This window comes from Arachis hypogaea, chromosome 7 (assembly GCF_003086295.3).
Source record: "Arachis hypogaea cultivar Tifrunner chromosome 7, arahy.Tifrunner.gnm2.J5K5, whole genome shotgun sequence".
NCBI classification, from domain to species: domain Eukaryota; kingdom Viridiplantae; phylum Streptophyta; class Magnoliopsida; order Fabales; family Fabaceae; genus Arachis; species Arachis hypogaea.
The window spans coordinates 6,381,438-6,395,706 of NC_092042.1; the positions used below are offsets into that span (position 1 = coordinate 6,381,438).

The window sequence follows — 14,269 nt, forward strand, 5'->3', positions numbered from 1 at the left end:
CCCAATTATGCTTGTAATTGAACTAGAATTATGTTTGTTAACTTCTAACCTATACGACCTACAATTCATGATCCTTATAACAATGATAAAGGTATTAAACAAGGCTTTTACGTTTTCTAATTCCTGAAATGGTAATAAATAAATTAAAAGAAATAAAAATTAAAGTCAATTGCAATTATTTAATGTAATTGATATTATAATTACCGTTCTTAAATATAATTATTATTAATTTTTATTATATTTTTATATATAAAAATCAAATTATAAAAAAGAATATTAAGTATTGATTATAATAGTGCCTAATAAAAAAGATATGATTTTATAATTAATATCATTAATAAGTAGATTTGATAAGAATGGTGATAAGTAGAATGATTAGAGAGTGAAATAAAAAATAAAATTGTTATTAAGTGATATAAATAAAGTAAAATATAAAAAGTTTTGGCTAATTATGGCTAAAAAATTTTGGTTATTTTTCCATATAGTTAATATGAGATTTTAAACTCAAATTTTTGGGGGAAATAATATTATTATTTATCTTTTAAGAAATCTTCTTAAACCATTAAATGTTTTTCTTAGGTAAGAAGTGGGTTTTATACTACTTCAAGATATTATTGTAAGTATCTGTTTATTTTATTTCATTTAATGAGATTAAGTAAATAAATTTTGAGATATACAAAATTATATACAATATAAACTTCCTTCCTTTCCTGTTCTTATTATTATTCCAAAAGAATAATGTTCATTAAAATAAAGTGCTCTACATGCATGACTACATTAATTAATGAAACAATATCACACAAGTAATAATAAGGAGAAAACATGAAAAAATAAAATAAAAAACAAGATGATTTACATTAATTAATGGAGAACATTCACTAGGGAGTAAAGTAGTAGTCTGGTGGATAAGAGCTTAGCCTTGGTAGCCTAGGCGGCTTAGTAGCTGGGGGGGAGCCATCACCATTGTTACTTTGGTAAAAATCAAGAATAGCATACACTGTTTGAACAATGGTGAGTGCAAATAGGAGCATGGCGGCAACAAGTGAGATCATAGCCCAGGGGTTTCGGAAGTAGGTGTGGATGAGATTGGCGCGCCATTTGTTCCATGGCTTCTTGCAGTAGTTGCTCAAGCTCATCTGCACCACGTCCAGAACCCCTTGGCGGTCCGCAGTGATGTCCTTGGACAGCGAGTTGAAGAGCTTGGCCACGTCCTTGTGACACCCTAAGGCATTCACTAGGATCCCTCTCCTGTGGAGCAAGGCAACGTCTATCTCATCGTCAATTATAGTGTCAATGAAGAACACATATGATGTTACCTGATGAATTTTAATATATAATTCAACCGTTAGATTCAGACATTTTATTACAAAATATCTAAAATATCTAAATGTACACTTATTTTTTTTAAAATTCAGATGAAGTCATTTACGTAAAATTGATAGTGGATAGTTATTAGATGAAAATTTAATCAAATCATTCAAATCATTTAACGACTCTTATCTATCAACTTCACGTGAAGTTGATTACACCTAAGTTTTTATTATTTTATTTAAGATCAAAATAAACTACTCTTTAATTATTAAAGAATATTTTCATCAAATAAATTAAAAAATAACTTATTTTAATCCTATAAAAAAATACTAAATAATAGGCAGATTATTAAAAATAATTTTTAGAATAATTGTCCTTAAAAAATCACATTTTTTAAATAAAAAAGAGAAAAAGTGTGATTTAAATATTCTTAAGGATAAAAAAGTGAGTTTTTTTATATATATCGCTCAATTATACAAAATTTAATTACTAATAAAAATTAATTTTATATTTAAATTTTAGGGTTTAATATAACTTGAAAATTTTAAAATAAATATAAAATATATTACCTCGTTGCCTGCTCCAACATGGAGTCGCTCGAACGCCATGAGATTAAGGAACATGGGTTCGGTGGTGTCGTCGACCACCATGGTCGGCAGTCGAAGTATGCCGCGGTCGAAAGAGACGTCTTGAAGGCTGTGACTGCTTGATTTCCTAAACCAAATGCCGGCTTCATGGAGCTCGGTGGCAGAGCGGATGATCTCATCGGTGGTGCTGTACTCGGAGTCCGCCGTGAACCACCTGTAGCAGCAGTTTCTATGGGTTGTGGATTTTACAATACGTGTTGGGTGGGTTGGTCCTTGCATGACAAGGCCCTTTCTGTATACGTCCAATGCATGCATGCATTTTCCCATTTTACCCCTTATAGTTGTCGTTGGAGACAGGAATCTTAGCATTTGCTTGTTCAATAATTCATCATCCTGTCACATGCATTATATATTATCAATGCTACCTAGTTAATTTAACTTATCATCAACTTTCTTGCAGAGAAGAAAAGGGATCATTCCTTTGGATATATTATATCATAATTTTTTTAACTTCATTTTTTAATTTAATTTTTATATATTATTATATTAAAAAAATTTAAAGTTATTACTTACAAAGTTATTTAAATGTATGAATCATGTAAAATTTTTTAACTATTAATATATCAAAATTAACTTTTTATTTTATTTAAAAAATGAAATTTAAAAGCATGCATGATTGTAAAAAATTACTTTTCTAATATTTCATTTATTTATTACTTAAGAATTATTACCGAAGCTAAAGAGATAGAAAATCAGCTTGAACAGCTACTTGATACTTTTCACGTGAATTACCAAAAAATAACCTTTGGTAAAAGTTTAATTTTTTTTATTTTTGTTGGGAGTAAAAATTAATTAATACGCCTATATAAGGTGGAAACTCAGATGCAGTCGACTTCACGTGAAGTTGATAGTTAAAAACTGTTAAATAATTTGACTGATTTAACTAAATTTTTATTTAACGGTTTTTACCCCTATATAATATACATAAAGAATAGTAATTCATTTGAGTTATACATGGCAAAAAGCAGAATCTAAATAAATTGAGAATTATATATATATATATATATATATATATATATATATATATATATATATATATATATATATATATATATATATATATATATATATATATATATATATATATATATGCTAAATATCAATTACCTGGGGTTGGCCATCACTCTCAATCTCAATCAAGGTATGAAGAACCAACATAGGCAATTGATTCTCAAGCATAAGCATGTCACGCTTGATATATGGCATGACATACAATTTCCCATGTCCACTAAACACAGGATCATTCTCAGCATAATCACTTGGAACACAATCACTAGCTCTAAGAATTTCCAACAAGAAACACCCATCAACAATCATCAATTGAAGGAACATGTTCTTGTCTTGATCCCATATTGGATCAAGTGGCCTATAAGAATCCTTCAACTCTTGCACAACTTGGTCCATTCTTTGGAACACCAATTCAATGGACTTGTTGCATCTCTTGAGGTAATGGATTAGGGCACGGTGCTTGTGGTCTTCCATGGCATGCAAATGATCCTTACCTTTGTGGTAAGGACCAAATGACACTGCTTGTGGCTCATAGGCCTTCTTGTTAAGCTCGGTTACACTTTGTGGAATTTTGTAAATTGATGGCCTCTTCCATTGTTCCTTCTCATCACATATTGAAGGACCATTGCCTTTGAGTTCTTCATTGATTTGCACCACCCATTTTGTTTCTTCCATGTTGGTGTGTATGTTTGTTAGATATGACAATAGAGGAACTAATGAATGACATATATACGTGATCTTATAATGATATTAAAGTGTACGTTGAATTATATATTTCGAAAAATATTGAAAGTGGAAAATTTACATGTATCAAATAAAGATCCAGAGGATATATTAATGGCGTTTTTTCTTAGAATAATTTGCTTAATAAAAAGAAGTTGTAGTTTATTAAATTATATTCCTTCCTTATTACAAGCTTCTTGTAAGTAGTTTACAAATCTACACTTCTCTATGGGAAGAAAAGAATATCAAAGCTTGTATCATCACTTGCCCCCTAAAGGTATGTAGTTGAGGTTATTAAAGTATTAATAATATTATTACTGAATTAGAAGAACAGTAATCATGGTTGCGACATTGATATAAAAGGAACATGGTTTTAGTACTGACGAAGTAAAGGGGCTTGAATGGTCACATGGTGAAACTTTCATAATGTGGTGCCCGTTGGATTCCGTTAATTGACACATGCATGTGACGTAAAAATTAAACAGAATTAAGGTAAAAACTTATAAAGTTGATAATTGACAATCGTTAGATAAAAATTTAATCAAATTATTCAAATCATTTAACGATCAATTATCAATTTTATGTGAAGTTGACTATACTTGAATTTTCACCCAAAATTAATTAGTTATTGAAACCTAAAAAGACTATTAGCAAAACCTAAAAGCAAATAACTTTGATGAGGGTTAAAAATATATATACAACTAGGTTTGGATTTTTAGCAATTTTTATACGTGGTATTATTATAGAAGACTACTTCGATAAAGACACTAAAAATATCTTTTTTAAAAAAAATATTTATGTGTCATAATATTATTGGATATCGATCTTTATTAAACTGGTTAATAATTTATTTTTTAATAAATCAAAACAAAATCGATTTATTATAGCAACAATAATAAACGTAATTATCTGTACTATAATTATTAGACGCGATTTGATCCGATCGATTTACACAATTTAAATCGAATCATATTTAAATTTTTTGATAAAAAGATAAATATATCTCTGATTTTTTTTTAAATGATGATCTAATAAATTATGTAAATTGGTCACAATTAAGTTTATTGTTATTGTTATAAAAAAATCGATTCTATTTTAATTTATTAAAAAATTTAAAAATAACCGATTCATTAATACGTTTAATAATAATATGACACATAAGTATTTTTACAAAAAGATATTTTGTGTGTCTTTACGAGAGCATCCTCCATTATTGTATTGGATTTACATTCATTTGTTGAAAACAAAATCAAATACGAATTATTTGCTAAATGGGGAATATATCATGGGATTTTTGTTTTTATTAATTTTAAAATGTTATTAATTAGGGATGTAATAATTTACATGCTTCGATCTACATTAATTGAGTTTGGGATTAAAAAATGTAACATCTTCAACTTACTTAATTATTGTTAGGACCTACCACTATATGGGCCTATTTTTTGTTTAAACTTATTGATTAATTACTTAGTAGAACGGTAAAAGTTTTCAGATTTATTTAAGATACTTAATACCATGATTTATTTAAAGCATGTGGCATTAATCAACCGAAGTATTTGTTTCAGTAAATTAGTAAACAAAAGTAGGCAATATAATTTAGGTACAAAACTCTAAAACAAATAGTTAATTAATTAAGAAATAAAAACGAAAAAGGTTTCTTCATCATTCTCATACACAAATCTTAGTTTTCTCCGAGTCCGCATACAACTCTAACTGTACACACCAAATCATGATTCATCTGACTGACAATTGATCTATGAGAGTTCGATTTTCATAGGAATTATCATCATCATCATCATCATCATTATCATCACAATCCTCAATGGATGTTGATGATGCGAGTAGTGTCATAAGAGCCACAACCACAGATCTCATACTAGGGCGTAGTAGTGGATTATCTCTTGTGCATGCTCTCCCAAGTTCCGCAACCTGCATGCAAATCAAACTCTCACTTAAACTCAACTTTCTATAATGTATTAGTCCTAACATTTGAATTAAAAATTAATTTTATCTTTAAAAACATCTTATTTTTAGTCTAAATATTTTACTTCGTCATATTAAATTTTAACCAAAATGTTAGGAACTAAAATAATATTTTATTTTTAAAAAAATAATTAACTTAATATTTAATTTCCATAAATAGTAACATTATACTTGTAGTAATAATTTCTCATGGACATGTAACTTAGGCAAAACTATTTAATTTTTAATATAGAAATTATTGTGTGAGAGAGAGAGAAGTGGTTCCACACCTTGAGAACTGAGTCAATTGGATAGTTCTCACCAAGCCTAGGATCCACCAATTTTCGAATGGCTTTTGAAGGATCATTCTTATTAAGTGCTTCCTCAAACTGCAAAAGGTAGTAACTTGGTTTAAGAGTATAGTTTAATTGCATTCTATACTTGCTTTGCTATAAAGTATGAACAAGTTTCAATTAAGGAGTATATGTATCTATTATATATTCTAAACTTACCAAAGTTACAAGGCCCTTTGATGATTCAGCAACGGTTTCACCTGTCTTCAGAACAGCATTCTTGGCTGAAATCAGTTCATAAAGTACAACTCCAAAAGCATATACATCTACTTTTGGAGAAACATCTCCATATTGTGCATATCTGTGAGAAAAGATGATATTTGAAAATTCTTAGATGATTTGACTAAATTACTTAATATAATACAATACATATTTGTATTTTCTAATATTTACTGTTATGTTCTAAGACAATTAACAAACAAGTTCTTACTCTGGAGGCATGTATCCAAATGTTCCCACAAGACGAGTATGAAGTGATAAAGAGCTTCCAACTTCCCTAAGTTTAGTTAGCCCAAAATCTGCAACCTAGTGAATTTCCAAAACCTTATTAGACAGTTTTAAAATATTAGTCTCATCAGAAGAAAGAAAAAAAATTGCAAAATAATGATTATTGCCAAGAATATTACAATAAACTAACCTTTCCACGAAAGTCTTTATCTATTAATATGTTAGCAGGTTTCACATCACGGTGAATATAAACAGGAACAGTGTGTTCATGTATATATTCAAGTCCTCTTGCTGAATCCAGAGCAATTTGCACCCTTGTTAACCATGCCAAAGGTTCTCTCCCTGAAATCATGTTACCAAAACATTGTCACTAGTATGATAACAAAGATTAAATGTTGAATTTGGATCATAAACATGCTTAACTTTGGTACATAATGTAATGTGTTATGACATGAAAATATGAATGTGATCTCACCTGTACCATGCAAATATTGGCCTAAGTTTCCGTTTTCAATGTATTCATACACAAGGAAAAGAGATCCCTCGACGCAATATCCAATCAAACGCACCTAAATTGTTCATAGAGTCAAGTTGAGATTCACTGAATGCCATGGAAAGTTGAACTTTTGATGTAGAAGAAAGTAGTTACCAGATTCAAGTGATGAACATGTGTTAAGACCTTCAACTCTGAAAGAAACTCTGTTGATGCTTGAACATCCATCTTCTTAATTGCTGCTTTCTGCATAGAATAAAATTATGCAGATAAAGAACTAAATGGTTAAAGATAATTTATTTTTCCTTTTAATTCTGGAAGATTATATAACATTGTTAAAGATATAATTGGCTTGTTCTTACTTGGCCTCTCAATTCTGCAAAATAGACAGCTCCGAATCCACCCTGACCAATTTTGTTATCAGAGCTGAAGTTATTTGTAGCCTTGGCTAGTTCTTGATAAGAGAATTCCATTGATTTTGCCGCCATAATCGCCGGAAGGCCAGAAGCACTAGCAGCTGTGGATCCTGAAGTTTCATATTCACCACTGCTAGATGCTTTACAAGGATAAGGAAGAAAGAAACAAAAAGTGTTATTATTATGAATTCATGATCACAACATAATTAATTCATTGAACATTTTAACATTGTGTCATAGTTAATATAACTTAATCAACTAGAAAGAAACAAATAGTAGATTAAGAAGCCTAGAATTTCAATAAAATGTAGTTACCATCTTGGGTTGAACTTGATATAAAATCTTCTGTTGGTAATTTAATTTTTTCTTCTTCCTTCTTCTGGAAATATCTAACACAAACACAAATTAATAATAGCAGAACCCCACTTGTTCCAGCTATAGATATTCCAACAGCAACATCCTTAGCTAGACCTGTTTATATATAAAAATGATAAAAAAAAAATTAATAATTTAAGCTCAGTGGCAATGATTTCTTCTGTTATAGTCATCAATATAGCCAACTTTCTTTGAAGTTCAGAGAGCTAGACCTGTTCTGCAAGAAGAAAAAGAAAAATGAGAGTTAAAAAGGATAGAATCCAAACATGAAGCAAGCAATTCAATGCTATAAGGCACCAACCTAGGATACAAGGGAACATAGACTCCATTTTGATCTGCAAAGTTGAGGAAGAATAAAATTTTAGGCAAATGAAATGCACACAAATTCATACCAACTACTTTAAATAAAATTAAGCAACTAATGAAAATAATCATTTTTATTTGAAGCACACAAAACATAAAGGATCCCCGATCCCCTATAAGAGGCACCATGATCCAAAATGTTAAGCCTATCGAATCGTCAAACTGACACAAATCAAATAAAACCAACATGTAGCATCTTAATTAAAACCTTACATAATTCAGTAATCCTTCAATTTCATCATAATTCACCAAATACTTTGAACTATATAAATAGCATACCTCTTCCTGGAATGAAAACTATCCCTCTAGTTTGGTTGAAGTTGACACCTGTGTTTGAAACAAAGAAATGGAAAGGCATATGAAACAAATGCAGATAAATTACAACTATGTGATTTCCCTAAATACATATTCTAATCACCAAGACTACAAGATTTATAGCTACCTGGATTATAACTCTGGAGCAACTTAGGATCAAGTTTAGTCTGATTTGCAATTTGCAGCAAAGTATTACCTTCACTAAGAGGGAATGTAACAAACAAACCATAATCCTTTGAAACATGGCTGTTCCCACAAGAACAATTGACTGTGACATTAACCTTAGCATTAACAGGTACATGATTAGGATCATAGTTGTTGAACCTTTGCAAAATTTCAACTGTGGTAAGATCAGAATATCTCATGTTTGCAATGAGATAATAGGTGTCACCTTCAATAGCTGAGTACTCAAACACATGCCCCAAGAACTCACCATTGATGCAATCACAAGGGAATGGAATATTGATTGTGGTGAAGGATACTGGTAGATTATTGGGCATTTTGTCCTTATTGTAGCTAATGATAACATTAGAATTTGGCACAACATTTGAATGCATAAAGGATGCAATGCTACCAAGCTTAACTCTAGGGTATACAAAGTATGAAGCTATAGCTAAATCACAACCCTTTAAACACTTTGATTCTAAATTGATGAAACAAGAACACTCCAATAACAAAAAGAACAAAAGAAAACTTTTCTTTAGCTTCATTTTGTTAAGGAGATTGATACCAATATAGAAAGAAAATAAAAAGTGTTGGATGATTCTTATAATTGGAAATCACAATTTGTTCAATTTTAGTTATTTCATTTCCTCTATTTGAAGAAAGTGATGTTACATTTTATTTTTCACTCCTAAGTTATAGCCAGTAGAATTTTATGCAGAGAGATACTCAAAAGTCAAACACATATTGGCTCTTAGGTGCATGCAAAAAGTATACTATTAATTCATAATTGGATTTTGTAGTTGAATACTTGAATTGCATATCCTTTATTGAGGCCATGTTTGGTAATATTGGAATAATTAGAAGAAGAGTGTATAGAACAAATTCTACTATGGAATCATGTAGATTGCAAATGTTGGATTATTCAAATGAAATGATCTGCATCCAAGATGCCAAACTTGTCGGGTAATGTGAAACTTCTTAGCATAATGTGTCCTTTCGTGGTTCTAACAAAAACCTACTTTAATTTTTGAGGCACACCTGTACTAATAATTAATGGCCTGGTGCTACTATATTTCATTGACTTCACCCTCTCATTATTATTATCAAAATAAATAAATAAAAATCTATGATATTTGGACATTTTAGTTTATTTCATTATTGACTTTAAATTATTTTATATACCTGATGAGTTTGATTGAATAAGCATGCTTAGAAGTTAGAAGACCAAAACTAAGTAAATAGAGATAAAAAAAAATGGCCCATGAATGGTGGTCTATGTCTCATGGAGATTTGATTTGGTAGCTTTATTGGGATCACAGTACAGTTGGCTGCTCATTGCTTTCAACTCTCATGTCTCAATCTAAAAGGGTAAAAACTCAGGTGCAGTTAATTTCACGTGAAGTTGATAGCTGAGAGTCGTTAGATGACAATTTAGTCAAACCTATTAAATCATTTCTTAGCTATCAACTTCACATGAAGTCAACTACACGTGAGTTTCCACAAACACAAACTTTTCAAATAATCTTTAAAATTTACTTTTCAAGTAATCATTAACTTATGAAGGTATTGATTGTGATTGCCACGATCAAATAATCCATTTTACAAATAAAACTAGCAATCATCTCTCTGCCAAGATGGAGCGACGATAAAATAATATAGCCAAAGTTTTCTTGCTAAATTATTTGTTGCATGATCAACTAAATTGATAGAAAATTGCAAATGAAATGTATGTATTAAGATTAGTTATTTGATTACTTTCTAACTTTTCATTTAATTTGACTAATTATTATTGAAGGATACTTTTGTAAAATGAAATAAAAAGTACCTTATTTTAATCTGGTAAAAAAAGGAAGTGTAGGTCATCTAAGTATCTCTTAAGATGAGCAATGTCTTTCAAAGTTGTGAGGAAAATAAAAAAGACTATCTGTTTATAAGTGTCATATCAAATTACCAAATGCAATATTTGAGAAGCTAACCATAGATGATGTATATAACTCTGTTTTGTGACATGGATTGTTTGTTCAACAAGACCATGAATAAATGAGACAATAATTGATAGATATATGAGAAATGCAACAGTTTGAGTGAATCTTCCCAAATTAGAATCTCTTTTGCAACAGAAAGAATCACAAACATCTTGCTAGATTCACAAATCACAAGAGCTGGATTTTCATAGAAGGAAATCCCAATTCTCAATAGCTGAACCTGAACTTAGTGTCCCAAGAGCAAGCACAACAGATCTCATCTTCGGACGCTGCTGCGGATCTGTCTCGGTACATGCCTTGGCAAGTTGTGCCAACTGGAAGCAGAACAATAGTCATAGCTGTTGAAATCAGAAACAGAATTAAAAAAAAAAGCGATGCTATAGCCATAACTAGTACCTTGAAAACTGAATCCATTGAGTAATTATCTCCAAGCCTAGGTTCCACCAGCTTTTTAAGACCTTCTGTTGGATCTGGCTGCTTAAAAACTTCATCAAACTGCAACACAAGTAATCAAAGAAATTAGAAAACAAGGAAACTATAGTTTGAATTGGTTATGTAAAATCACTAGGCTACCATTGGTAAATAATGAACAAAAGGGTGAGAAAAGAAATCACCAATGCCACAAGGCCTTTAATTTCATCACCATCCTTGATCACAGCTTCTTTTGCAGAAATAAGCTCATAAAGAACAACTCCAAAAGCATAGACATCTACTTTAGGAGAAACTTTGCCAAATATGTACCTGCGAAAAAGGAGAACGGTATAACTGAATTTAACTCCACAAAAGTAAGTTCATGTTCTGTTCGAACATGTATTGTGTGAATTTAGAGAGACCAAAATATGATTCATCATACTCCGGTGGCATGTAACCAAATGTGCCTGCCATTTTATCAGTGGGAACTGATGAACCTCCTACATCAATCAGCTTTGCTAGTCCAAAATCTGCCACCTGAAAACAAAGCAATACAGGATAGATCTCACAGAATTATTCCAGAGAAGATAAGACCAACAATTAAGCTAGCATAAGGTGAGCAAAAAAGTTTATTAATTCTTACCTTTCCATGGAAGTATTTGTCTATTAAAATATTTGCTGATTTGATGTCGCGATGGATATATACAGGCGTTGTATGTTCATGAATATATTCAATTCCCCTGGCAGAATCCAGGGCTATTTGAATCCGGTTAGACCATGACAAAGGTTTTCTATCTGGAGACAGTTTGATCTTATCATTAACTAATTAAGTTCTTATAAATTTCTATCTGAATATGTACTTATATCACCTGAATCTTGTAGATGTTGGCTCAAGTTTCCATTGTCAATGTATTCATAAACAAGGAAAAGAGAACCCTTAATGCAATATCCAATCAACCGCACCTACATAAGAAAATAAGAAGATGACATGAGAAAATACTGAAAACAAACCATGAAATATGGCAACTGTGATTCAGATATGTTCCTTATTTTATTCAAACTTACAAACACAAGGAATTAAGTGAGAAGCATTACCAGGTTTAAGTGATGAACACGGGTCATCACTTTCAGTTCTGCAAGAAACTCTTTTGATGCTTTCTTGTCCATCTTTTTTATTGCAGTTCTCTGTGTTATCAAAGAAAACTTCAGCCAAAGTGGAAAAAGAGAAACCAGTAACAAGTAACAAGTAACAAGTGCAAAGTTATCCAAACAGAATCATGAAGTAAAGTCTAAGAACATGGATTGCAAACCTCGCCATTCAGCTCTGCATAATATATTCCCCCAAAACCACCTTGACCAATTTTGTTTGCCAAATTGAAATTATTTGTGGCATTGGCTAGTTCTTGATAGGAAAACTCAGTTGATTTCTCTACACTGTAACCTATGATGCTACCATAGGCTGCATGAAATTGAATTGAATGAAACAAATCTTTAAGCAAAAGAGTAAATGACAGAATCAAACTCTTTTCTTCTTTCATATACCTTTCATAACCCGAACAGTTTTCCGACTTGTATGTTCTACTGGTAATTTTTTTTCCCACACCTTCTTCCTTCTGCAATATCTAACATAAGCACAAAATGCAAATAACAGAAGTGCTGCTACAACTCCTGCAGATATTCCGGCAATAACCCCGCCTCGCAGACCTGCTTGAAGATTAAAGATCAATATATCCTTACCCTGGATCTGGGTTGGTATCAAGCTCAAGTGTAATCACTATCAAATCTCAAAATAGTACTACTTTCTGCTTGGAGAAAATGGCATACCTCTAGTGCTGAAAAGTAAAAACAAAAACACACTCATCAAGATTGGTACTAGCAGATTATTAGAGATGAAAAAAAGTTATTCATCTTCCTGTTCAAATAGCATAGACAGCTAAGTTAAATAAATAAATAAATAAAATACCTTAGGTGAAAAGGCACATAGTTACCATTTACATCTGGAAAGTGAAAGGGAAAAAAATTATGAGATTCATTTCAAGGATTAAAGTTCTTCATAAACCAATTTGAAAGATACCATTATGAGCATGCAAACGATAAATTAAGGAGTGATACCCCAAATCAGTTCCTGTAGAGGCTAACAGAGCTCGCCTACATGAGGAACTGATCTGAGAATTTTTTAATCAACGATGGGACTGATATAATGAAACTCGTTAGCAGACTTAATTTGTGTATTACACTAAATTAAGCATACTCTAGAATGCATAATTCATTTCTTTGTACTGATGAAGATGCTAATAAAACAATAAACCAACACTAATTAAGTACCCTAGTACCCTTTAATCCATTAAACATCATGAATAAGAACTGATACCTTTCCCAGGAATATAGACCAAGCCACTCCCTTGGCTGAAATCGACACCAGGATTGAATCTCAGCAGCAACAAAGGATCAAGTTTTGTCCGGTTTGCAATTGACTCCAAAGAATCCTCAGGCCTAAGAGGGTATGTGATGAACAAACCATAATCCTTGCTAACATTAATATCCCCACAGGAACAGTTAACTGGGACGCTAACCTTTTCGTTATTATTAGGATAATATTCATCTGTAGGATAATATTCATCTGTAGGATCGACGAAGTTGATGGACATCAACCACTCAGCAGTGACCAAGTTGCTATAGTACACGGCAATGGATTCATAGGTGTCATAATTGGAAACTGAATATTGGAATGTGTAGCCAAGAAAGTCACCATTGATGCATTCACAAGGGAATGGAACATTCACCCTTGTGTAGTCTTTGCTATTTTTGTTGTAGTTAGCAATATCTTGTGGCCCTGTAACAAACCGTGATTTAAAAAGTGTTGCAATATATGTGAGGTTAGAACCTGGCCAAATATAGTAGGAAGCTAAAGCTAAGCCACAACTCTTTCTACACATTGATTCTGCATTGAATGGTATACAAGCCACCAACAACAAGAAGAGTGATAATAATAATAATCTGAATCTGGGTTCCATATTCAAATCAAACATGGAAAAGTATATTAACATGGTTTTGGTACAAAGTGTCTGTTTGTTAGATAAAAAAAAGTGTGTCTGTTTGTTTAACTTTCTAATCTTTAGAAGTTGACTTAGATACACTTCCAGCCTCACATATGATTGTCGTTGACCCGTGTCATTGGCTTCAATTAATTTTGACATGCACAACAAAACTTCAATCCACTTAGGTAGCGTTTGGTGGAGAGACAGAGACGGACTGAGACTAAGAGACAAAGATTGAAATAAATCTCAGTATTTTG

General features: G+C 31.4%; 2 protein-coding genes and 1 pseudogene across 2 annotated transcripts; all 3 read right to left on the reverse strand.

Annotated features, from left to right (window-relative positions):
- Nucleotides 1–686: 686 nt before the first annotated feature.
- On the reverse strand, nt 687–3,808 carry LOC112702228 (UPF0481 protein At3g47200-like). The gene is made up of 3 exons (XM_025753180.2): nt 3,066–3,808; nt 1,881–2,291; nt 687–1,316 (listed from the first exon to the last, which is right to left on the reverse strand). The coding sequence occupies exons 1-3, from the start codon at nt 3,639–3,641 to the stop codon at nt 879–881; spliced, it is 1,425 nt and encodes a 474-aa protein (XP_025608965.1). The 5' UTR covers nt 3,642–3,808; the 3' UTR covers nt 687–878.
- Nucleotides 3,809–5,302: 1,494 nt separating this feature from the next.
- LOC112702229 (lysM domain receptor-like kinase 3) lies at nt 5,303–9,261 on the reverse strand. The gene is made up of 13 exons (XM_072199019.1): nt 8,541–9,261; nt 8,378–8,425; nt 8,037–8,070; nt 7,948–7,952; nt 7,676–7,831; nt 7,307–7,500; nt 7,101–7,190; nt 6,927–7,020; nt 6,642–6,793; nt 6,435–6,529; nt 6,164–6,305; nt 5,942–6,040; nt 5,303–5,618 (listed from the first exon to the last, which is right to left on the reverse strand). The coding sequence occupies exons 1-13, from the start codon at nt 9,121–9,123 to the stop codon at nt 5,424–5,426; spliced, it is 1,887 nt and encodes a 628-aa protein (XP_072055120.1). The 5' UTR covers nt 9,124–9,261; the 3' UTR covers nt 5,303–5,423.
- A 1,279-nt stretch (nt 9,262–10,540) lies between these two features.
- LOC112702230 (chitin elicitor receptor kinase 1-like) lies at nt 10,541–14,067 on the reverse strand (annotated as a pseudogene).
- Nucleotides 14,068–14,269: the final 202 nt, after the last annotated feature.

Bases quoted from the DNA above. Each gene is read 5' to 3' on its own strand.
- LOC112702228 (XM_025753180.2), bottom strand. From the start codon at position 3,641: ATGGAAGAAACAAAATGGGTGGTGCAAATCAATGAAGAACTCAAAGGC. The intron at 2,292-3,065 runs GTAATTGATATT...TGCATGTGACAG, and splicing joins AGAGTGATGGCCAACCCCAG to GATGATGAATTATTGAACAA. The intron at 1,317-1,880 runs GTAATATATTTT...AAAATTCATCAG, and splicing joins ATGTTGGAGCAGGCAACGAG to GTAACATCATATGTGTTCTT.
- LOC112702229 (XM_072199019.1), bottom strand. From the start codon at position 9,123: ATGAAGCTAAAGAAAAGTTTTCTTTTGTTCTTTTTGTTATTGGAGTGT. The intron at 7,501-7,675 runs GTAACTACATTT...ATCCTTGTAAAG, and splicing joins ATCAAGTTCAACCCAAGATG to CATCTAGCAGTGGTGAATAT. The intron at 7,191-7,306 runs GTAAGAACAAGC...TATTCTATGCAG, and splicing joins TTGCAGAATTGAGAGGCCAA to AAAGCAGCAATTAAGAAGAT.